At 41.9% G+C, this 26,324-nt stretch overlaps 1 protein-coding gene across 2 annotated transcripts in view; it reads left to right on the forward strand.

Moving 5' to 3' along the window:
- The window catches only part of nfatc1 (nuclear factor of activated T cells 1), a 204,182-nt gene that overhangs the window by 28,611 nt on the left and 149,247 nt on the right, over nucleotides 1-26,324 (forward strand). For both annotated transcript variants that reach the window (XM_078398631.1, XM_078398632.1), the window contains exons 4-5: nucleotides 21,146-21,348; nucleotides 21,994-22,166. In XM_078398631.1, coding sequence (XP_078254757.1) covers nucleotides 21,146-21,348; nucleotides 21,994-22,166 — 376 coding nt within the window. The remainder of the gene's footprint in view (nucleotides 1-21,145; nucleotides 21,349-21,993; nucleotides 22,167-26,324) is intronic.

Consider the following 26,324-nt stretch of genomic DNA (forward strand, 5'->3'; position numbering starts at 1 on the left):
ACAAGGATGCAAAGAATGATTTATGATTTAATGTTGATATCATTCATTGAAATTCTGTTGTATTTCAGATTGGCAATAAGACCATAAACAAAACAACATTTGTAACTGTAAAAAAAAATTACAGATCAGTAGATTTTAATTTAATCTAAGTTGGTAAAGATGCTTGACAATTTAATCATAAAATTATGCTATTTTTCATAAATCTTTCATTCCTTGAAAGAACCCGCTGAGACTTGTGAATTTTGAGAGGCAGTTTCAATGTAATCAACATCTGTTATTCTAATGAGGTTCCACATTTCAACTTTTTTTTGGAGAGTGTGGTATTTTAAACTCATCTAGTTCTCATGACTGGTTGCAAACTTCAAGCAAGTTGCTTCAACCTCAGCACTTCCTGATTTTGGGTTCAAACCCAACATCTTATGCAGCAATCATTGTCTGTACTCCCTGTACACACATGACTGTGGGGCCAGGTTCAGCTCAAACTCCATCATCAAGTTTGCTGATGACACTGTGGTGGTGGGCCGGATCTTCAACAACGATGAGAAGGCCTACCGGGAGGAGGTGGCTGATCTGGCACTCTGGTGTCAGGACAATAGCCTCCTCTTGAATGTCACTAAAACAAAGGAGCTGATTGTGGACTTCAGAAGGGCTAAACATCCAAGGACGTACACGCCACTGGAGATAAATGGGTCTATTGTGGATAGGGTGAGCAGTTTTAAATACTTGGGAGTCCGCATCGCAGAGGATCTGACATGGGCAGGTTCAGCTCAAACTCCATCATCAGTTTTTGCTTATACTGCAATGGGTAAGGCTAAGCAGCGCCTTTACCACCTTAGACAACTGAGGAAATTCAGAGTGTCTCTGAGGATCCTTCATTGCTTCGACTCTGGGGCTGTAGAGAGCATCCTGTCCGGCAACATTACAGTCTGGTTTGGGAACAGCTCTGCCCAGGACAGGATGGCCCTGCAGAGAGTAGTGCGTTCGGCAGAACGCACCATGGGAACTACACTCGTCCCCCTGCAGGACCTATACATCAGGAGGTGCAGATCCAGAGCAAGCAAGATCATGAGGGACCCCTGCCACCCCAGTAACGGACTGTTCCAGATGCTACGATCAGGCAAACGCCTCCGCTGTCACGCTGTGAAAACGGAGAGGATGAGACGGAGCTTCTTCCCACAGGCCATCAGGACTGTCAACTTTTATAACCCCAGAGACTAATTTTTTGTCGACACTAATAGTAACTTATTAACTTTATTTATATGCTGTAACTGTAATTCTTTTTGTGCACAACCCGCAGGCATTGCCACTTTCATTTCACTGCACATCGTGTATGTGTATGTGACAAATAAATTTGACTTGACTTGACTAAACCTTTGCTAATCTCCTGCAAGCATTCCTGACGTATGTGTGCTAAGTTCTGAAGTCAATGGTATTATATTCAGCTCCCCAGTGACAACTTCATCTGCCTCATTTCCTTCCACACTTGCTATTGCTTTGTGTTAAAAGGATCAGTGCATAAGCAAACAACATTCATGTTACTTGCATTTTCCAAATAGTCCAAAAGAAAATAAATTAACCAGTCAAATGTAGTTTTGCATTGTAGATCAGCTTGTTTCGTTTTAAATGGAGCAATTAACAACCAATTAGATTCTGGATAGGAGGGCATAACATTGTACGGTTGTTTTTTTACATGGAAAGGAGCATTGGGTGGTGGTTGAAAGTTAAGGTAGTAGTGATAACTTATGTAGCTAGTGATGAATGCGCCATGTGAACCAAAAACACTGGACTGTTGACCTGGTTTTGCCTTCTTGTGTCAATGAATGGAAGATCAAACAAAATAGAAGTTGGTTATTGTAAAGGAAAAGAAAACAACTATGTACCCAGAACAGAGGAGTGGGAGTGGGGCAGGAATAGGGGGTGAAATATGTCTGAAGAAAGACTTGGATTTAGAACGGTACCACCATTAACAGGGCAACATCTGATTTATATGAGTGAAAAAGTAATTTAACGAAACAGCCCATGCTAAGTTCCATTTTGATATTCCAAAGAAGGTTAGTGACGACGACCCCACAAAATTTCTTAGTGACCGGATAGAGAATTGACAACATTTTGTAATATACTATGTGAGTTATCACCAGGGGAAAAAAACAATATTGACAGTTCTGAGGTGAAAATGCAAGTCTTGGGTGTTTCAAAAGAATTACACTTGAGAATAGGAATTATCATGGACGATGCAGTGGTGAACACAGCTGGTTTGTCCAAAATCATGGTGTATTAATTCATCCTTCCTAAACAAGAAATTGGTGGTTGATTCCGAAATTTAGCTCAGTTGATTCCGAAATTTAGTTCAGTTGAAGTGATTTCTAAAAGTGGAGACATTGCACAGCCACCATTAGTGCAAGTGATGGATGGATTTCTACTCTTGTAAGTAAAATATAAACTTGCATTTGTAAAACACATAAAGAATAATAGAATGTTACAAGGTGCTTTATGTGTACATAGTCAAACCCAGCACTCTTACTCCAATCCACATATAAAGAGGTAAGCATGGGTGACCAATAGGTGAGTCTAATAAGTTAGTTTTAAGGAACATTATACAGAGAAAAGTGAGAGTTGCAGAAATTTAGGAAGGAGATTCAAGGCATATTTTACTGCAGACACTGCTGAGATGAGGGAGACTGTGGAATTCACAAGAAGTCAGAATTGAAGAAAAACTGAGATCTTGGAAGATTGTAGGTGATTTCAAGGATAGCATCTCCTGGCCATATGGGCATGGATGGAATTCCAAGACTTCTTACTCTCTGAAGATAGACACAAAAAGCTGGAGTAACTAAGCGAGACAGGCACCATCTCTGGAGAGTAGGAATGGGTGACATTTTGGGTTGAGACCCTTCTTCAGAGCCTTAATCTGCTCAGTTTATTTACATGATGAGATGGATTTGCTAGCAAGTGTAGGTTGGAAAGTTAAGATGTCACCAGACGCGGCTTCATTATCACTATGTTGCTTGCCATGAGGAATCAGAAAATAGTTTCAATATTTAGTTGGTAGTGAAATGGATTCAAATTTAAATGCAGTTCATAATCTTACAAGTCTTAGAATTGAATTGAACAGGAATGTTTTATCTTCAAGTTGCCCACTGTTCTCCGTAGAGAGCTTATCTATAAAATTGTACCACATCACCATGTGGTATTATAGTTACTGCCTAACGGCTACCATTTGGAATGCTATTTAAGGGAACTTTGTTTAAAAAGCATGCTGGGCATTAACGTCCTTACCCGCTTTGATTCTCACAAATATTTCAGCAGATGTTTTGTGGCTTGTGTGCTCCATACTCCAGAGCCTATGAAGTAATCTAATGGGTGTTTTCCTGTTTATAGACAATAGACAATAGGTGCAGGAGTAGGCCATTCAGCCCTTCGAGCCAGCACCGCCATTCAATGCGATCATGGCTGATCACTCTCAATCAGTACCCCGTTCCTGCCTTCTCCCCATACCCCCTCACTCCGCTATCCTTAAGAGCTCTATCCAGCTCTCTCTTGAAAGCATCCAACGAACTGGCCTCCACTGCCTTCTGAGGCAGAGAATTCCACACCTTCACCACTCTCTGACTGAAAAAGTTCTTCCTCATCTCCGTTCTAAATGGCCTACCCCTTATTCTTAAACTGTGGCCCCTTGTTCTGGACTCCCCCAACATTGGGAACATGTTTCCTGCCTCTAATGTGTCCAATCCCCTAATTATCTTATATGTTTCAATAAGATCCCCCCTCATCCTTCTAAATCCCAGTGTATACAAGCCCAATTGCTCCAGCCTTTCAACATACGACAGTCCCGCCATTCCGGGAATTAACCTAGTGAACCTACGCTGCACGCCCTCCATAGCAAGAATATCCTTCCTCAAATTTGGAGACCAAAACTGCACACAGTACTCCAGGTGCAGTCTCACCAGGGCCCGGTACAACTGTAGAAGGACCTCTTTGCTCCTATACTCAACTCCTCTTGTTATGAAGGCCAACATTCCATTGGCTTTCTTCACTGCCTGCTGTACCTGCATGCTTCCTTTCATTGACTGATGCACTAGGACACCCAGATCTCGTTGAACTCCCCCTCCTCCTAACTTGTTTCTTGTGCTTAGATAATTTTGCAGTGTTATAACTGTGAGGTACTGAAATTTTCGGTGTTCGTAATGTTTACCACTGAAAGGGGTTACTGTGCAAGGCAATCTTTACATCCATGTGCAAAAGGGAACAAAGTTGTATAAATTTTAGAGAGATCCATCTTTATATGATCAAATATTTTTTTAACCATTCTCTTCTCATCCCTGGATCAAAAATTCTGACTCTCTCCACCCAGCAACACAACTGGAGTGTCTTCACCATATAATGTGTAACTGCACTAAAACCTATATAGATAGTGTGATGCCAGTAAATGTTTTCTGTATTGATTATGATAAAGAAAGTTTGAAACATATAAGATTATTAAGGGATTGGACACGTTAGAGACAGGAAACATGTTCCCAATGTTGGGGGAGTCCAGAACCAGGGGCCACAGTTTATAAGAATAAGGGATAGGCCATTTAGAACGGAGATGAGGAAAACCTTTTTCAGTCAGAAAGTTGTAAATCTGTGGAATTCTCTGCCTCAGAAGGCAGTGGAGGCCAATTCTCTGGATGCTTTCAAGAGAGAGCTAGATAGAGCTCTTAAAGATAGCAGAGTCAGGGGATATGTGGAGAAGGCAGGAACGGGGTACTGATTGTGAATGATCAGCCATGATCACATTGAATGGCGGTGCTGGCTCGAAGGGCCGAATGGTCTACTCCTACACCTATTGTCTATTGTCTATAATATTGGATTGGATAAGAATCGATAACGTGGAGCCACATAAAATCTTGGCATTTCTGAAATAGACACCCAGTCTGGATGGAATGCATCCTTGGCCACTGAGGGAAATTGCAGGGACTCTGGTTACAAGTTTAAATCCTCCTTGATTATGTGATAGGGCTCGAGGATTGCAAATGTTACATTGCATTTAAAGCAAAGGCAAGAGGGAATAATTGTGGTAAGTCAGTCTGATGTTGGGATTTTGGGTTTTCTGACATTATTCACCAGCATCATATTCAAGAGCAGTGATTCCAACAAGCACCAACTCTTGAAGGGTCCGACCAATCCTCGAAGATTCTTCAGAATTCCTGCTGCATCTCATTGCAGTGAATCCTATACCACGCCAGCCTCATCTGCCCAAGCCAAGATCATGAGACTGATCCTCTGATGCCACTAATATCAAAGCCGCACAAGCACCCTCAATCTCATCGCAGACAACACCTGAAATCTAATGCCGAGTCAGCTCTTCCTTGCACAACAGGGGAATGGAAAGTGGAATGAACTATTGGGGATAAGGCACAACAAGAAGCTACCGATACTTGTGGAAAATTAGCTGTAAATCAGCAACATTTGGTCAATGTGACATAAGACGCACTGTACAGTACAAGTAATACTGAGCCTGAGTGACAAACCTTGTATAACTGGCTACATGTCATGCAACACCAGAACTATCTGTATAAAAACAGAGGATGTAGGAAACACACAGCAGGTCAGGCAACATCTGTGATCATAGAAACAATTAATATTTCAGGTCAAAGACCCATTGTGTGAACTATTCTGTCACCACTGCTGATGAGGGGTTTCTGACCTGAAAGTTAACTCGATTTCTCTTGCCACAGATTCTGCCTGACCAGCTATGTGTTTCTAGCATTTTCTATTTTTCTTTCAGATTTCCAGCATCTGCAATTTTTTTATTCATCAGATCTGCTGGTAAACAATGTGAGCCAAATATTTGACTACACTTTGTACATTAACCCATTGCAAAAGGAAATTTGGTTTCAATTTTGTTTTAAAAGAATATAGTTGAGATTCAACAGGCATTTTATTCAGCCAAACGATGAAGCAATCATTTTTCAGAAAAACACCATGTTTATAAAAATATAAGAATGTTTCAGCCCATGCTTCAGCCCCTGGACATTTTGAATGCTTATGCCTCCAATAATATCTAAATCCATTTACATTCCAAAATTAATTCCAGTTCTAGGAAGAGAATGTTATAACTATTTAGAATTTAGACTTCCACGGTGCTGTAATTTAGTCTGGATAATTCAAACTAATGACATTTTTTTATTAAAGATTAAACTCAAGAGGTATATGTTAAGTTTTCAATAATGTTCCCAAGAACTCAGACTAAATAAAAAATCTCATGAAATTGAACATGACAGTCATTTAAGGAGTGGCGCAATCACGTAAAATTAATCCTACTAAACCTGGATGCTGCAAACAATGATTTAGTACAAGAGAGCACATTTTAAGCAGAATCTTTTGTAGGTCGCTTCAATCCTTATAGTGGTTTGTCTGTTTCAGTGCATAACACATTATTTCATAAAGAGTTGCTGTTGTTAAAGCAATCTTACACATGCACTAAGAACTTGTTCAAATGATGTTAACATTTCAAGTTTAAAATAAAACCAAAAAAGTGAAAATTTCATTACAGTAGTCTTGGCAAAACATCATAAAACTTTATTAACTTTTTCTCTCAAAGGTTTTCACTGTCACACACCATCCCAACCCTTACCCTGTTACACATTTTGAAAATAAATAAAGATTTGTATATTATGGTGTAACTATACAGATTTGTACTTGTACAGCATCATGCACTCAATGCACTATATTTTGTAAGAACAAAAATCACAACAACAAAAATATTAGGTTGGCATTGTTTACCAATACAATTAGTTCTGCTTTGTTACATGACAAGAGGCATATGAGTAACTTTTCACATCCTCCTAAGTTTTACTTTCTTCGTGCATCCTGTGCGGAATTGACTTATAGCTGCCCTAGAAAAGATAAATCAAGCCCGAGACACAGACTGAACCAGTCACCCATCTGTTTCCCGGGTACATACTCTAGGTCTCCCAGTACTTAGCGGTCTAGTAATGATCGCAGCCGGCAGAGGTTGCCCACTGATGGAAAGGCCAGAAGGTTCAGCTCCTGGTTGTGGGGGAATAGCCCTCCTGGCTGGTAGGAAGGTCAACAGATTGATCAGCACGTGACTCTGTCAGCTCTGCCACCTTCAAACATGGAGAAAAGGTTGGCATTTACAGCTGTAACTAACTGCAGGTACAGGGTTGTAATGTCTAGCCCTTTGACAATGGGGCAACTTTGAGAAAAAACAGTCCCAATAAAAGATGAGTTGGTGTTTAATAAAATACAAGCTAATAAACTACTGTCAGCAAGGATTTCTTTAAAATATATTGAATTTGGCTTAATTACATTTGCTAATGAAGCTGGAATGAAGGTTGATGAGGGTTGTGATGTTAATTCTAAGACATTCAAAGCAAAAATAATAGATGTGTTGGGGAAGCCAATGAGCATTGGATTAAAGGAATAGCAATATCATGGATACAAAATGGAACGTAAGTCAGAGTTGAGTAGTTTACCCAAATAGAGCCATATGTACATTGGTGGTCTCCTTGGACCAAAACAGGACCATTGTTCCTTCTGATTTCTATTAACAACCTGGACTTTGGAATAGATGTCCACAAGCGTGTGAAAGATAGAAAGTCTGGCAATGCAAAACAACTAAGGAGATTTCAGAAGGACAGATGGACGTGAAATGAGTAGTGAGAGTACACTTCATCCAACCCTGCATCCTGCAAAGACTCTCTCTCCGACTCCCAATTGCTCCGTCTACGCCACATCTCCAACCAAGATGAGGCATTCCATACTAGAACATCCGAGATGTCATCATTCTTTAGGGAATGGGGGTTCCCCTCTCCCATCACATATGAGGCCCTCACTCATGTCTCCTCTGTACCCCGCAGCTCTGCCCTTACTCCCCCTCCCCCTCGCCACAACAGAGACAGAGTCCCCCTAGTCCTTACCTTCCACCCCATCAGCCGTCGCATACACCACATAATCCTCCGAAATTTCCGCCACCTCCAATGGGATCCCACCACTAGCCACATTTTCCCATCTCCACCCCTTTCCGCCTTCCGCAGAGACCATTCCCTCTGCAACTCCCTGGTAACTCATCCCTTCCCATCCAAGCTACCCCCTCCCCAGGTACCTTCCACTGCAATCGCAGAAGATGCAACACCTGTCGCTATACCTCCTCCCTCGACTCTGTCCAGGGACCCCGACAGTCCTTTCAGGTTAGGTAGAGGTTCACTTGTACCTCCTCCAACCTCATCTACTGCATTCGTTGTTCAAGATGTGGACTCTGATGCATTGGCGAGACCAAATGCAGACTAGCCGATTGGTTCACGGAACACCTTCACTCAGCCCACGTAAACCAACCTGATCTCCCGGTTGCTGGACACTTTAATTCTCCTTCCCATTCCTACCCAGACCTTTCTGTCCTCGGTCTCCACCATTGTCAGGGTGAGGCTAAATGCAAATTGGAGGAACAGTATCTCATAATATTTCGCTTGGGCAGCTTACTGCCCAGTGGTATGAATATTGATATCTCTCACTTCAGGTAGTCCTGGCATTCCCTCTCTCTCTATCCCTCCCCCACCCAAGTCGCACCAGCTTCTCATTTTCACCCTACAAACAGCTTACAATGGCCTGTTTCCTTTATCATCGTTACTTTTTTGCATATCTTTCTTTCATTCATTGTTCTTTATCTCTCCACATCACCGTCTACATCTCTCATTTCCCTTATCACTAACCAGTCTGAAGAAAGGTCTCGACCCGAAATGTCACACATTCCTTCTCTCCAGATATGCTGCCTATCCTGCTGAGTTACGCCAGCTTTTTGTGTCTATCTTCAGTGAAATGAGCAGATAGGTGGCAGATGAAATTTAACACTGAGAAAAGTGAAGTGATAATGAAAAAAAAATGGAAGAGACTATAAGATGCAAAGTAGAAGCTACAATTAAAGGGTGAGAGACCGTGGGGTTTATTTACACTGATCTTTGAAAGAGCAAAGCAAGATGAGCCAGCCATTTGAAAACAGAATGTTTGACAGCTTAATTAATAGTGTGCGAAAACAACACAAAGATCTGCTAAAGTGATGGCTAGCCCCCAGCTACCACAGATTGTTCAATTCTGGGCACTATATACTAGAAAGGTTATTGAAGTCTGGGAGGCATGCAGAGGAGATTAACTAGAATAGAGTGGAATCAGTGAACTTTAATTATGTAAAGAGATTAGAGAAGTTTGGCTTGTTCTTTGGAACAGGAGGTAGATTTATGCTCCCCAATCAAACGACCAGAGACACTTTCACCCATACAAGCTATGGGAGGGTTTGCCTGCCAAGGATAGGCCTAGTCAGCCACAGCAAGAAATGCAACCACAGGTGAAACATTCCCCTCTCAAAGCATGTGGACATTAAAGCCGCACCATCATCTCTCGCAGATGGACGGATGCAAACTAAATAACTCTGCAAAATCATGGAAGGTGTAAATGTAGACTAACACTTTACAATGGAGAAAACTGTTTTTAGAAAGTTGCCAAAGAAACATGCATGATGCGAAAGTGAAATCTGATCATCTGCAGTATGCACGGTAACAGGAAGATGTATGCAGATTCAGTAATAGTCAAGAAAGATGGTAACATATTTGAAGGGAAAAGACCAAAGTTGAATTAATTGGATAAGTCGAAGGGAGTTGGATTAGGCATACTGGGGTACATGGTGTCCTTTTGCATCATTCAGTGAATATATAATTCTCACTGTTTCATGTTTAAAAAGAAATATTGATTGTGAGCTTTTCATGATTACCTCTTATACTCAATCTTTTCTGTCAGCCTCTTACTCTAAAGTTCTTGTTTTTGGAGCCATTAATTGAACCAAAATGAATGATCAAGGGAACCAATTGTTATCTGATTTTAAAATAATATTGGTGCTGGCAGGGTGCCCTGCATTGAGGTTCCAACAGGTCAGTGAAAAACACAATGTTGATGCAGAATGTAAAAATGGGGATTATTGCTTGTGTTGAATGATTGGGGCGAAAGGGTTGAGTTTTGCATGTAAAAGCATAATTACGACTAAAAAAAGCAGAAAAGGTCTCTAATTGCAAGATGAAATGCGCAGCAACAGCCAATGTCTCACGTTGTTGCTAATAAGTCTGGCGTTAACTGATGCTTTTATGAAATAACAACAGGAGTTGAAACTTTTTGGAGACTGATTTCACTTCCGGCAATTAGTAGGGGTACCTTGCGGTTTGTGAACCAGTACCTGCCAATTAATGATTCCTGGCTTCTTGGGCACAAGGTCGTTCCTATCTCCAATTGTGCAGTGTTTTGAAATATTTAATATAGTAGAAAGCAACTCAATGTAAATGATGCACAAAAGTAGTTTAGTTCTTCAAAATTTATGAATTGTTGAATCCAGTGAAATATACACCTTGTCTAACAAAGTATACTGCAATATGCATTATCTAATTAAATAGTATTTCTTGAATATCATTAAGTCAAATGGTATGGAAACAAGCTCCTTGACTCAACCAGTTCATTGCACCCATTTACACTAATCCCATTTTATTTCCCCCTGCATTCCTTAAAATCCCTTCCAGTTTCTACCACTCACCCATGCAGCAGGGGCAATTGACAGTGGGCAATTAATCTATCAACCTGCACATCTTTTGGATGTGAAAGGAAACCAAAGCACCCAGAGGAAACCTGTGAGGTAACAGGTAGAATGCACAAACTCCGCACAGACAGCACCAGAGGTCAAGATGGAACCTGGATCACTGGAGCTGTGTAGCAGCAGCTCAATTACTCCAATGTGTCACTTCACTGTGCCATCAAAGTGAGAATGCATTTTTCTCATTTTATTCTGTTGCTAAAATGATCCTATCCATCCAACCATCTCCCTATCAAAACACCCTTGTCTGTGTTCACCTTTTACTTGCGATGCTTTGCCTTACCCCTCCTCTCTTCCAGATTTATTCCCTCCACAATTTGCCTGAAGAAGGGTCAAGACCCAAAACGTCATCTTTCCATCTTCTCCATAGATACTGCCTGACCCACTGAGTTACTCTAACATTTTGTGTATTGCAGGAATTCTGACCAAGATAAATGTATCATCATTAGAGACCAGTGAGATGCCGGAGGACTGGAGGGTGGGTGATGTTGTGCCTGGATTTAAAGACGATAAAGAAAAATATGCGAACTTAACGTCTCTGATTGGGAAATTACTGGAGAGCATTCTGAGGGATAATACATAAGCATTTGGAAAGACAGGGGTTGATTGAGGATAGTCAGTATGGTTTTGTGCATGGGAGTGTGTGTCTAATTTTGATTGAGTTCTTTGAAGAAGTAAGCAAAAAGGTTGAACAAGGCCCTGTCATAGACATATTCTACTTGGAGTTCAGCAAGGCTTTTGATAACGTTCAACATGCTAGGCTGCTCTGGAAGGCTAGATTGCATGGGATTCAGGGAGAGCAAGCTAACAACTTGCAGAGTTGCCTTTATGGTACGAAGCAGAGGGTGGTGGCGGAAGTTTTGTTTTCAAGGTGAAGGCCTGCGACCTCAAATTGGGAATTGGCAATGGCAGCCATTGTGTTGTTTAAAGATTCTATAGGAGGGTATAGCATTTTAGGGAGTTTGTTTTCCTGCAGATATTTTTATTCAAAGTGCAAATTTCTGGTGAGTGGGTTGTGATAAGGTGCTCTCTCCCCACCTTTTGTGCAAGTGAAAGCGAGCAAAATATGTCTACTCTGGAAAAGACTAAATGTTTCTTGTAAATGAGATTGGATAGAGCAATATGTCCTTTACTCTCCTTTTCCTCCTACCATCCATGCACCCCATGTGACATGAGTGCAGAATTAAACCTATAATTTTATTGCAGAAATTGAACTCGTTTGCCTCTCTTTATTTTTATGTGTAGTTGCATATTAGAAGTGCATTGGGATAGGTTTTGGTGTTGACACCCATTTCCTGTTAAAGTCAGGAAGTATCGTAAAAGATGCCTGTCCCCCTGACCATTCCCTTTTCTCACTCCTACCTTCTGGTTGTAGATATAGGAGCTTGAAAGCCTAGACTTTCAGACTAAATTAAGAACAACTTCTTCCCTACTCTATCAGACTCTGAAACACATCACCGCTTTCAGACACCCTTCCCGAAGGTGCTGTCACGTGCTCTTGCACTTGACTCCAGTTCCCTCTGTTATTCCATTATTGCACTTTAGTATTTTTGTTTTGCACTACTTCAGATAACACACCATTCTCTGTACTATCCTAGTGTTTACATGCATTGTTGTACTTATTGTTGTATCCATTGGCTTTTTTGTAGGAACAAAGTGCCAGTACGCTTATTGTTCTCTGCTGTGGGTGTCAATGGCGGATTGTCATCCTAAAGGTCGCTCAAGCTGTTCAACGGCCTGGCCGCCTAATTTAATTAATAAGCTTTAGTAACCTTTTTTGTAATGTTAAACATTCTAAATATTTGAATATTTAGTTTTTAACGTTTTCGAAGTGCTGGTATGCACGTACCGTCACAGCAAAGGCACTGGTTGTATCTCTTATTACAGTATACTGTTTATGAAGCTCATATGAACAAGGAATTTCATTGCACCCTGATGTATATGACAATAAACTAGTCTGATTCTGAATCTGAAGGTGCCTCCAGAGTGTGTACTGTTGGAAGCTAACTCCAATGGAAGTGAGGGAAACCACTTGTCTGACATAAACTCAAGTTATTTATAAACTGGTCTTGCTGAAGGATGCTGTGAAAAGTTTACCCTTAGTTGCAAGTGAGTTTTTAAGTTTACAAAATCATAATTGTGTGGACCCATTAAGCTGATTTGTGTTAGTGCACAAAATACAATCAGTTGTGCAGAAACAGAACATGTTGGTCTTTTATGGCATAAGGCCAGGAGAACAGCAGACCCTCGAGGTTAATCTTGCATTCATTTAGATCACAACTGATCTGATCTTAACCATTTCTTCATAACTGTGATAATTCAACTTCTACCTTTTATTCCAATTATTATTTAATGTCCTGTACAATTAGAATGTGAATTAAAGACTGCTCTTTTTGTCTCTGGTTCACTGTCTGTGAGGGTTCTTCAATATTATTTGCTGCTCATCCACATAGATGGGAGGGGTTGTTCCATTTGAAGTAACACTACAGATCCCCTTGAACCATCACCATGAATTGATGTCAGACATCACCTGACACGGCGAAAGAAGTTGTTCCCACCACAGAAATCACTAGATCTTTGCACAGAGCTTTCATTGAGGTAAGTGACGTGCAGTCGTGTTTCACCGCTGACTGCAAATTCAAGCCTGTGCAGTCCAGAGAAAAGCTCCACATCTAGGATATTTTTGAACATGATGGATCCGTGCCATCGCAGTACTCCAAGCGGTTACTGTTCCATTATTTAAAGCCGTTAAGTTCACACAAAAGTGTAGTGTCTGTCCCTGTGAGATTCAAAGCAGATGCCAAAACACCAGAGTTTTCCAGCAGAAGATAAGAAATAGGAGGGGAAGTCACCCATAAGGCCCCTGAAGGTTGCTGTACTGTTCAATAAGATTGTGGCTGATCTGAACTTGGCTCCAGCTCCACTTATCCTCTGCAGCCCTTGATTCCTTTGTAATCCAACAGTCAGTCTACCTCATCACTGAATATGTTCGCTGACTCTGTCTTTGGAGTGGAGAATTACACACATGCATGAAGCTTTGAGAAAATAAACTCCTCTTTGTTTTCTTAGCAGGCAACACCTTATTCTAAAACTCTATTTTAGTTCAGGAGAAGTATCCACACAGCTTGTCATACTTGACTTGCGAGCCGCATGGCTGGTCGTCATTAGACAGGCGGGCTGTTGCCAAACCCGACCATTGTCATCCACAAAGATCTGAGGAGCCACCGGCGATGCCAGACACAGGACCATGCGGTGGAAGCTCTCGGAGGGCCGTGCGGGCGGTTGCCAAACCCAGACCGGCATCTGGACGCGGAACAGCCGGGGGAATCCGCCTGGAGTGGGTCCGAGACTCGTCTCACACTCGCTCCTGATGGAGGAGAGAGGCTGGTCAGAGGGCCGGTACCCTGCCCCCAGGCAATGAAGGCTGAAGACCCGGAGAGGAGAGAAGGTCGGCTCACTGGCGATCCGAATTAGGTGATGGCTGCAAAGGGATTTATGGCCAGCTGCAGCTTGGACTGTCTAAAATATGGGCAAAAACTAAAAACTATTGCATATGGAGTCAGTGGGCTGTTTCTATGCATGGGGTACTTAATCGGAGATTGTCTTCATGTATGGCAATAATCTCACGGATCTATATGCCAAAAATATATTTCACTGTACTTTGGTACACGTGACAATAAAAGAGCCATTGAACCACTGGTGAGCCCTGGTTGCCATAGAGATGAACGATTGATGATGTAATTTGTTTAAATGGTTAATGGGGCCATTAGGGAGAAAGGCAAGGAGAAAACACAAATAAAGGAATGTAAAACCTGCATCTGCAGACTATAGCTCACAACATCAGGCCTTGCTATTGGAGAAAGACTGAGCCAATATTACAGATGGATGACCAAAAGGAAAATTAATTGGTTTTGATATTAGAGAAGGAGAGCTACCTGAAGATTTGGAGTTTGATATGGAATCCAAAAAGTTACAACATACCCAACAGAATGGCTGTTCCTCAATCTTGCACACAGCCTCATTATAAGAATGCAGGAGGCCACAGACAGGAGATCAGAGTGGGATATTGAATTAAAGTGGCAGGCAACAAAGTTCAGGATTTCCCTGGTTGACTGAATACAGATGCTTTACAAAGTGTCACCCAATTTTCATTTGTTTTCTCCAACGCAGATGAAATTGAATTGTGAGCACTAGATTGGCCAAGTCAATGGATATTTTTAAGACAGAGATTGATAGATTCTTGATTAGTATGGTTGTTGGGGGATATGGGGAGAAGGCAGCAGAATGGGGTTGAGAGGGAAAGATAGATCATGGCTGAATGGAGGAGTAGACTAGATGGGCCGAATGGCCTAATTATGCTCCTATCACTTACGAACTTGGATTGTAAGCATTGTATCTGAATTGATGCTTCTGCTGGTGGCTTTGTATGACTCATTGGATGGTGGAAAGGAAGAAGCTCAAAGGAGTGGTGTTACTCTCCCTACGGTTGCATGAGCAAGTGCCACAGGGCTGAGGATGGTTGTTGGAGGTTATTGAGCATAGGACAACAACCCGAAATTCGTGACCCCATCTATTTTATTTTGTCCATGAGAACAAAACCATGGAGAACTTCACCATCTCATTGTGCTTAGAAATTAATCAACTAGAAGATGAGATGAAAATTTAGAAGATGTACAGTATGAATCTCAATAATAAGGTTGTGGAATTTGCAAAGGATCTGAAATAATGAATGAATGAATGAATAAGTTTATTGGCCAAGTATGCATATACAAGGAATGTGGCTTGGTGCTCCACTCACAAATGACAACACAAACATACAGTTAACAATTAAGAATAAAGCATAACCGCATCAAAACAATAAGGATACAACACTCGTGGGAAAAAAAGCTGTTTTTATGTCTGGTTGTGGCTGCTTTGACAGTCCGGAGTCGCCTTCCAGAGGGAAGTGCTTCAAAGAGTTTGTGGCCAGGGTGAGAGGGGTCAGAGATTATCTTGCCCGCTTGCTTCCTGGCCCTTGCAGTGTACAGTTCGTCAATGGGGGGAAGGTTGCACCCAACAACCTTCTCAGCTGTGCGAACGATCCGTTGCAGCCTCCGGATGTCGTGCTTGGTGGCTGTGCCAAACCAGCCCATGATGGAGAAGGTGAGGACGGACTCAATGATAGCAGTATAGAATTGGACCATCATTGCCTGTGGCAGATTGCGTTTCTTCAGTAGCCGCAGTAAGTACATCCTCTGTTGGGCCTTTTTGACTGTGGAGTCGATGGTCTAGAAATCATGGTCTAGAAATAGCTGTACACCACAATATTTCGCTATATATTTGTTGCATTGTGCACTGGCAATAGGTTTGCTTGTGGGGTCACTGTCAAATGATTAGTATTGGGGGCTACTGAATCAACATCAACGGTTTTCTGCTGTGAGCTGAGTCTGCTGTTCTTCAAAGAGAGTTTATGTGGTTGGGAAATGATAGCAGGGTTTCTTACTGGTTGCAATTGCACTACAGAAATTGTGCCTTGTAAGTGCTTATTTGCTGACAACTTGCTGTGTTTTTTGTTAATGAAGATTTATTCAAAGAACACTAACTTGAAGGCACTTGTGGCTGGTTGCTTCACTTGTTGTTTTACTGCCTCGTTTCTTTTGATGGCTTTCACCAATGTAGAAATTTCCAATTGAAACAAAACTGCAATGAATGCAGATGCTTTGAATCATTTCATACTGGAATGAAGCTGTAGCAGGCTTGACTAAAAGGAAGCAGTAGGAGGCCTAGAAAAAGAGAGGATGATTTGTCTATAATTATTTTGGAATAGGTAGACACTCAGATCATTGTTGGTGTGTTGGTGTGGAAGGCCATGTGTCTTATCATGTGTGCTTGATCTTTACAGAACAATTCTACAGTGTACTATGTTTAAATATTCTGTTGTGCTGCTGCAAGTAAGAATTTCATTGCCCTTTCTGGGACATATAACAATAAAACACTCTTGACTCTTGACTCACAGTCCATTGTCCCTTCTGTTTCTCTGTAACTTTGCAAATATTTTTTCCTCCTCTACTTTTTTTTGGACCCTCAATTGATTCCGTTTCCATCATTTAAAAGCCGTGAATTCCTGATCATCACCCATAACACTTCCCACTTGTATCCCTTCACCCAAATTTAAAGCGGCATTCCCTGGTGCTTGAGACATTTGCTAATAGGAGCAAAAGACAAAGTGCTGGAGGAATTCAGCGGAATCTGTGGAGTGAAATGGGCAGACGCATTTCAGGTCGGGACCCTTCTTCAGACTGATTTAAAGGGAACTGGTTCCCTCTATTTTATTGTATCTAAGTTTATCAAGATCTTGTACAATTCTTTGTATGCTTCTCTCGGCAAGGTTTAATCCAAGGTATGGTGGGCAGACATCAGTCGGCTGCTTCACAGCTCCAGGATCTCAGGTTCAATCCTGACCTCGGGTGCTCTCTTTTACATACCCTCCATGCAGCTGTTACACTATATTCTGCACTCTGTTTATTTTCTCTTTTGCATTACCCTATGCACTCATGTATGGTATGACCTGCCTGGACAGTATGTAAAACAAAGTTTTTCTCTGTTTCTTGGTACACTTGACAATAATAATAAACCAATACCAATACCATGTCCACATGAGTTTCCTCTATGTGCTCCAGTTTCCACCCACATCCCAAAGCTGTGCTGGTGGATTAATATACAGCTGTAAATGACTATTTAGTGTTGGTAAAAAATATTTAAAGGAGTGTTCAAGGGTAAGGGTGAGGACAAATAAGTTACAGACACACAGGGAAGTAAGGAGCGGGAAGAAGAGAGGTGGTATGGATCTGATGTGCCAAAATACCCCTTTTTGTGTTGTTATAGGTAAATAAGAGGTGAGAATCCTCTGTTTCCCTCATCAAACCTTGTAACTGAAATCTATCATCCTTGGAACCATTGAAACTCATGGCCAAGAGCCAATAAAGCCAATGGGAGTGAATTTTGGCAACAGAGTCAAATGCTTTACAACTACTGTTTCATGAATAACATTGCTAATGGGAGCAAAAGACAAAGTATTATGTTGTTTAGTAGAGTATCATTGCACAGGTATCAACAGAAGCAATTACTTGTCACTTTCCAAACAACTCACTTAAGTGGCATTCACAGTGAAACTTGCAACCTGTGTTCTTAGAGACGGTCGTGCCTGATCACTGTGAGGAGGTTGCATTTGGACATGTCTTTTGGTTCTAGTGCTTCTGACTGAGGCAATTGAGAACTCCAGCTGCCTTCCAATGTTCCTTGAATCATGTGGTAGCATCTGGGAACCAAGAGTTGTTCGACAATCCTTAATCCAAAAGGACCATAATAAAATGTAGGAAGGAACTGCAGATGCTGGTTTACACCGAAGCTAGACACAAAATGCTGGAGTAACTTAGCGGGACAGGCAGCCTCTCTGGAGAGGAATGGGTCAGGTTTTGCGTTGAGACCTTTCTTCAGACTGAGAGTCAGGGAAGAGGTAGTGTAGAGATATGGAGGGGTAAAGTGTGAAAACGAAAGATCAAAGCAGACTTTGATAAGAAAATGTAGAATGGTTCATTGTTAGCTGAGGGGAAAGTGACAAGGAGGCATACCATCAGTAAAATTAATCAGAAGGACACTGAAACTAGTCGGAGAACTAGAGTGGGGGAGGGACGGAGAGAGAGGGAAATAACATTATAACGTCATTTTACAGCTGACACTGCTTTTTTGAAGAAAACAGAGGGCAAATAATCTGTAATTTTTTTAGTGGACGTTGTTGTGAGACAAATATTGTCCAGAATACTCTAGCAAATTGTCAAAATAGCTCCACGTTGCAAACTTTACGAAGCCTTTGGGCTCGGTTGCACACAGTACACCAATATATTTTTTCAATATGTCATGCAAATCCGAAAATTTGAATTACTTTGTGTACACTGCAAGCGCTCTGCTTCCATGGCTGCCAGATTTTTTTGTTTACCTTTCAAATAGTTCAACAATAGTTTCATCTATGAACAAGACTTTCCCCTTCTTTCCCCTGAACCCTTCCATAGTCATTACATTATACCTGAACAGAATAATTTGAGGTTTGGGTATTCAACTAAGATTATTTTTCTGCGATAGGTTCTATCTCCCACTGAGGCATTTAAAATGTCATTTGCATAACTGCTAATTTCACTTCTATTTTCTTGCTGTTGTCCTCCTAATGGTTCCTCCTAACAGTATTTCTTTTCTTGCTTGTATGTTTCAATAGTCTTTTAATATTTTCTACTGTTTGTTATGGCAGTATTCATACTTTCTATTAGATTTGTCTGCCTAAACATCGGAGAGTTGCAATGACCACTCTAATCTCCTGGGGAGCTTCACAAAATTGGGCAAGAGTTTCAAAGCACAGAGTTACACCAAATCATACACTAATATGGTTTGTGCATGCGGAGCTCACACCTGGTGCACCAATTCCCTGCCAACCACCGGGACGTGAATCAAAGCTTGGGGAAATTTACCCCTGTATACTGACCATACCTGAGTTAAGGGTCTCGTCCTGAAACCTCACCCATTCCTTCTCTCCAGAGATGCTGCCTGTCACACTGAGTTACTCCAGCATTTTGTGTCTATCTTTGGTGTAAACCAGCATCTGCAGTTCCTTGCTACACATCCCAAGTATGAATGGGTTTCATTTTCATAAATGTCCATCTGTTGATTTTGTCCATAAGTTGAAAGGCCTGCTGCCACGTGCGGCGGCAGACAGCAGATAGGACTGTTGACTGATAGGATGGTGAACCTTTGTAACTTTGTTGGCGCCAAAACGTGGTGACACTTGTGGAGTGCATAGGTGAGGTCTGCTATATGATTTTACCGGGTTGTATGCAAAAGAAAGCATTTAACTGTACCGAGGTACATGTGACAACAAAGTATCATTGAATTATTGAAAAAAACAAAAGAAAATCACCTGATGCTGCAACCGTACATCCACAGTATTGTAATGAATAGTGTTGATGAGGGCCAATTAACATGAGCGTTTCATTTACTGTCTCCCCTTCCTAGTTAACATTATCTGCAGCGAGTTGCCAAAGTTTATGTGACCACTCCCTTCCCTCCTCCATCTTTAATGCCCAGGGCTCTTAAAGCATCATATAGCATGGAAACAGACCCAACTTGCTCATACCGACCAAGTGGTCCCAGCTACACTAGTCCCATTTGCCTGCGCTTGGCCCATTCCCTCCTAATCTGTCCTATCCATGTACTTGTCTAACTGTTTCTTAAACGTTGTGATAGTCCCTGCCTCAACCACCTCCTCTGGCAGCCCGTTCCATACACCCACCACCCTTTGTGTAAAAAAGTTATCCTATTAAATTTTTTCCCTTTCACTTTAAACCGATGTCCTTTAGTCCTTGATTCCCCTACTCTACAAGAAACTCTGCATCTACCCGATCTATTCCTCTCACGACCTCTTGGTGCATTAGAATACAGGCCCACACAAAGTGCCCACCATCCTGACATTATTGTTCCTTCTCTGTCACTGAGACAGCATCCTGGACCTCCTTATCCAACAGTACTGTGGTGAGCATCTTCAGTACATGGACTAAGTTCCAGAAGAAAGTTCACATCCATTTTCCCAAGGACAAGTAGGGACGGGCAACAAATTCTGCCCTTTGCCGGCAATGACTGCCACACACGAATGAACTTGTAATGAGCATTTTGATTCCTGCACAGTAAATATTTCAGCTTTTCAATCCGTGATTTGTTTATTGTGGGTGTACAGGGCACAATTGTTGGACTGTTCTTTAGAAAATTAGAACATGTGCGTCATAGACCTCCACTGCCCAAGATCATCACAGTGGTGCAGCTGGTAGAGCCATTACATTATTGCGCCAGAGACCTGGGTTCAGTCGTGACCTTCAGTGCTGTCTGTGTGGAGTTTGTACCTTCTCTCTGTGACTGCAAGGGATTTCCTCGATTGATCCAGTTACCCCTCATATTCTAAAAACATGTAGGTTGGTAGATTAATGAGGCATCCTAAATTGCCACTAGTGTGTACGTGAATGGTAGAATGTGAGGGTAGTTGATGTGAATACGGGGAGATTAAAGAAATAATAAAACTAATGCAGCATTGCTGTAAATGTATGGTTGATGGTTGACATAAAGTCAGTGGGCTGAAGAGCCTGTTTCTGTGCTGTACGACTTTGAGATCAGGTGAGCAACATGTTTTTTTATCCACCTATTGAAAGGAATATGAAAGCAGAACCTTCAGAAAATAATTGTGAAGTCAACCTTCAAAATCCTGTTTCAGATCTTTAGCGAGTAGTTCCATAACCACCTTAAAGAACAGAATGTGGAGAAATTACCTTTAATGTGGAGTACATTATATATACTTTCATATTTTGTTACTGCAAAAATGGTTCATCGCACCTGCCAGTAATTTTCTTGCCTGCTCTTGGCTCTGAGTTTTATATTTAAAAGAATTAATTGGTCTTTAATGCTTGATGTTGAATAATGTTTTCTTTTCTGTTTTATTGCCAGCTCCATGGTTATATGGAAAGTGAACCCCTCACTTTGCAGCTGTTCATTGGGACAGCAGACGATCGCCTGCTGAGACCACATGCCTTCTACCAGGTCCATCGAATCACCGGCAAGACGGTTTCTACCACCAGCCATGAAAGCATCATCAGCAACACCAAGGTGCTGGAGATCCCTCTGCTGCCAGAAAACAACATGAGAGCAAAGTGAGTCTCCTCTAAACACACACCATGTCAAAAATATTCAGTTCACAGCTTCCAATAGAAATTGAAATGGCACCAGTGTTCAGCCTGAGTAGTCCTGTTAGTAAAAAAAACCCCAAACTGCTGGAGGAACTCAGCGGGTCCGTAGCATCTGTGGAGGGAAATGGACAGATGGACCCTTTTGGGTTGGGACCCTCCTTTCGACTGATGGAGTGGTGGGGGGGGGGGGGGGGGGGGAGGTGGAAGCTGGAAAAGAGAGATGGCAGTAAGGTAAAGCCTGTCAAGTGATGGGTGGATACAGGTGAGGGGTGTGATTGGCAAATGGGTGGAGGGAGTGACAAAGGCTAGAGGTGAAAAGGAGACAAAAGGGCTTCAGTTAAGGATAGAATAGGAGTGAAATGTGCAATATTCTGAAATGTGTGAAAATATGGAGACACACACATTTTATATTGCGAGCTGACTTTGTATCAAAAGAAATTGAAAGCATGAATAAAGCTGCAATATTTACATCTATGCACACATATTTGAATGTTACAATCATGAGAAAAATAATTCAGATTCCATTGTATTTATTTTAGTGAAAGAAAAAAATGTTTGGATATAACAGTCTCTAGGATCATAACAGAAAATGTTTCCTGTCTCCAACAGCATCGATTGTGCTGGGATACTGAAACTTCGAAATTCTGATATTGAGCTGAGGAAAGGTGAGACCGACATTGGAAGGAAGAACACAAGAGTAAGGCTGGTCTTCCGTGTCCATGTCCCACAACCCAGTGGTCGAACTGTCTCTCTGCAGGCTTCGTCAAATCCCATTGAGTGCTGTAAGTATCATTCACTTTATGATTTTGCCAAATGAAGTATATTAATATCTGGAAACTCCATAGAGATTCTCCAATCACCCACCTTAATTTTAGCAGAGAGAAATAGTTAGTCCTAGAAATCCTTAGCAGCACCTAAGAGAGAAGTAGAGATAACTAATCATCCAAAGCCAGCAGAATTGCCCAAATGTGACTTGAATGGCCATTTTTCAAGGGTTTGAGACTGTTCTATTGAAATTCCACTCAGTCACAGGGGAAAAGGTCTAGGCCTGATCATTTGTGGCGTATGTGTGCACATTTATGCACATGTATATATCTTCTTCTTCTTGTGTATGGCGTGCACAGCCTAAAGTTGTAGGTCAAGGGTAGACATCCAGGCCAGGGCAGCATCAGTTGCTGGGTGGATGGCCTTGATGCCACTAGGGAAAAGCCTCAGCGATTAGTCATTCATGATGTGTGGGATGGTCTGGTCTGGATATCCTCAGTTGCAAGCAAGGCTGTCTGTCATCCCCCACTTGTGCAGGTGAGGGGCTGTTCTTGCATGGAGGGTGTGGATCCTGTTCAGGGATAGCCATAGCTTGCGATGGAGGTCAAATCCTGGTGGTTTCACTGTGGGGTCTGTGATGGGGTCCACCCTGTTCCGATGAATGCAATCAACCCGACAAGCACAATCTAATAGATGTAGTGTTTTGGTGTCACTTTTGACATGTATATATGAGAATGCATGGCTGATTGTGCATATTATGTGCACAAAGGTATCTATGCATATGCAAATCCATGTATGCTTGGGCATCTTAATGTGTATATGCGTTTATGTGCATGTTAGGTGTGCGTGTACATGTGTGTGTGAACTTGCAACGGTGTCTGTTGCCCCATGTGCTTGTGTGTGTGTTTCTATTTATGTATGTGACTGTTTTGTATGTGCAAATTGTTTGTTACTCTGTGTGCGTGCTTGTGTGTTTGTGTTTATGTGTAGCTAGTTGTCATTGGTCTTCTCATGACATTAACCAATGATACCAAAAAGTTATTCATGCTACGTATTGTAATAGCTGCACCAAGCCTGATAGGGTGAAACTGATGCACCCACTGAAAGCCATGCCTGTGGCTCTGAACAGATATGGCAACAATGCGCCAGCACTGACTGACCTCTTTGCCCACTCTTTGAGCTTGCCTTTCCAATGGGAGAATGAGACATACTCATACTTTCCAGCGGGATCATATTATGAAGCTTCACATGAATTACTTTTTGGAATAGTTAGGTAAGATCATGAGAAGAGCATTGAGAAGTAGACACAAATACACTCGCCTGGGTGTACGTGCACATATACATGCATGCAAGTACACATACATATTTGGAAAAAACACATGCACAAAAATGGAACATAGACATGCACAAATGGAAATGCTTGCTCACACACACATGCTAGCACAGATAGCAAAAGACACTTACAAACCCTCGTATTTATGCACAAATACACTCTCGGCTCCAATCACTAGCAGAAAGAATACAAGAACAATTCTTTGTAGCTTTTTGACTTGCCTTGCTCTTTCACCACTAGGAGTTTAGAGCTTGCACAGTTCTATCTCACAAAGAGCCACAGACATTCAGAACTCCATAGAGTTTGAGTAGGAAAAGGCTGTGTTTTGACAACCATAATTCATAGCTGTGTTTGATTTTTTTCTTACACTAATGGTAGAGAAGAGATTAAAACACCTGCATACTTTTATTACACACTGTTTAATTGCGTGCAGTGAGAATTACAACGTTGCCACTTCCTCCAGATGGCTTACAGAGTCATCTTGCAGGATCCAAGTACCCAAGAACCCAAAAAACCACTGTGCCACATTTATTTACCATATGTCTTTGAGATTACATAAGTGAGAGAAATTGAATGTCTATATATATTAAAGTTACAGTTAGAGACAAAACTTCGTGGGAACAAAATAGTCATTTAAGCACCACACAGCTCTTTAGTTTTTATTTAAAATCATGGCTCATCAGAGCGATGGTAATTGTTTTGTTGATATTGTTCCTCGTTGTCAATGTGAAATTCTAAATTGGATATTCCACTCACGTGAGGTAGAGAGTGTGTGATTGACGATTATTTGATTGTGTGCCACATCAAATTGATAGACATACACGGACACTATCCAACATGGTAACATTCAGGATGGGGAAGAATGGCAAGAAATCCCATCACAATTATGCTAAAGTCAATTATCCCATCTTCATCAGAAGGATGGCATTATCTGGGGAAAATGGAAAAAGCTAAACCATTGTAGCCCTTCTAAAGTCATTCATCCCATTTTATTTGGAGAGGTAGGATTATCCAAGAAAATTAAAAATGTGTTCCATTATAACTCTACTAAAATCCATTATTGGAGATGAGGAGGAATTTCTTAGCCAGAGGGTGGTGAATCTGTGGAAGTTACTGCCCATAGAGAGTGGTGAAGGCCAAATTATTGGATATTTTAAAAGCAGACATTGATAAGTTCTTGATTAGTAAGGGTGTCAAAGTTTAGGGGGATAAGGCAGGAGAATGGGATTAAGAGGGAAAGATAGAACAGCCATAATTGAATGGCACAGCAAACTCGATGAGCAAAAGGCTTAATTCTGGTCATATGTCTTATGATCTTATGACCTCGGTAGAGATCATCCAGTATGACTCGTGCTAGAAGCTGGACAGCATGCTTTTCTGACTTGGAAATATATTGCAGTTTCCTCATCATCATTGGGTCTAAATAATGGAACTGGAATGGAGACAGCAACCTGGTCACACAGACTGAAGAGGTTGACAGCCCGCTACTACCATCTTAGGGTTGTTAGGCACGAGCAGTAAATGCTGCCCTAAGAAGGTGATATGCACATCCGCAAATGAATAAAAAGGAACCAACTGATGTATGGAACAAGGTAGAGAAATCAAACTGCATATCACTAACACTCACTCTCCTCAATATTCCCTTTGTTCTCTGGCCCTCACACACACATTCCCCACTCCCCACTTCAATGCCATTAAAAAAATTATTCTTAATTTTTCACTCCTGTATGTTCTGCCACCTGGTACATTGAATCTGTTTCCCTCTCCACAGATGCACCCTGACCTGCTCAGCATGTCCAGCATTTCCTCTTTTTATTTCAGATTTTAGGCACCTGCATAATTCTTGTTAGCCTTTAGATTAGTTTGTCTCCTGCCAACAGTTTTACTCATTGGGCTCCTCCTCCACACCCTGTACTTCCTCGCCCTGGTCCACCATCCGGACACTAAGTGGCGGTCGGTGTTGCCTTCCGGTCGCGAGGGGGCCCCGCGGTGGGGGTCCCTCTACACAGGGATTCTGCCCCTCTCCACCGGGGACCTGGGGTGGAGGGTATTGCACATAGGAGTCTACTGCAACCTGTTCCTCACGCGGTTCACAGACTCGCCAGCCACCTGCCACTTTTGCGGGCTGTGAACCACGTGTACATGGAGCGTGTGAGGTTGCTGCCCCTGTTCCAATACCTAAAGGGGCTGCTCCTTGCCTTTTGGCTGCACTTTTCACCCACCATCCTCATCTTTGGACACCCTGTGCGTAGGGGAGAGGGTAGGGCCGAAGATGTCCTGGTTGGGTTGCTCCTGGGCCTGGCCAAACTGGCCATCCACGACTCACGGTGCCAGGCGGAAGAGGGCTCTACCTGAGCCAGCTGCCTACCCCTTTTCCGGGGTTATATCCGCGCCCGGGTGGTGTTGGAGAGGGACTACGCGCTGTCCGCGGGCACCCTGGAGGATTTCCGGGACCGTTGGGCACCGCGGGGGGGTTGAATGCATTCTTGACAAGGATTGTAACATAGTTGTATAGTGGTTTATTTAGTATATTTGTTTGTCTTGTATTATGGTGGTGGGTTCTGTTTTGTTTTAAGGTATTGTAAATATTATTTTTAATAATTGAATAATTTTTTTGATTATATAAATAAAAACAGTTTTACTCAGCCGTAACAATGTAAGGATGAAGCTTTTATCTGTGAGTCAAGATCTTCCGAGGGATGTATCAGACTATGGGAGGCCTAGGTAAGGAGAATAGGGGGCAGTGGTTTCCCTCAGCAGAGTGACCAAGATCAAGAGGTGATTTATAGAAGGTTGAAAAGAGTGTTAAGGAAGAGGTTTTCTGCAATAAGTATTTGAAGTC

This window comes from Rhinoraja longicauda, chromosome 4 (genome assembly GCF_053455715.1).
Source record: "Rhinoraja longicauda isolate Sanriku21f chromosome 4, sRhiLon1.1, whole genome shotgun sequence".
Classification (NCBI taxonomy): Eukaryota; Metazoa; Chordata; class Chondrichthyes; order Rajiformes; family Arhynchobatidae; genus Rhinoraja; species Rhinoraja longicauda.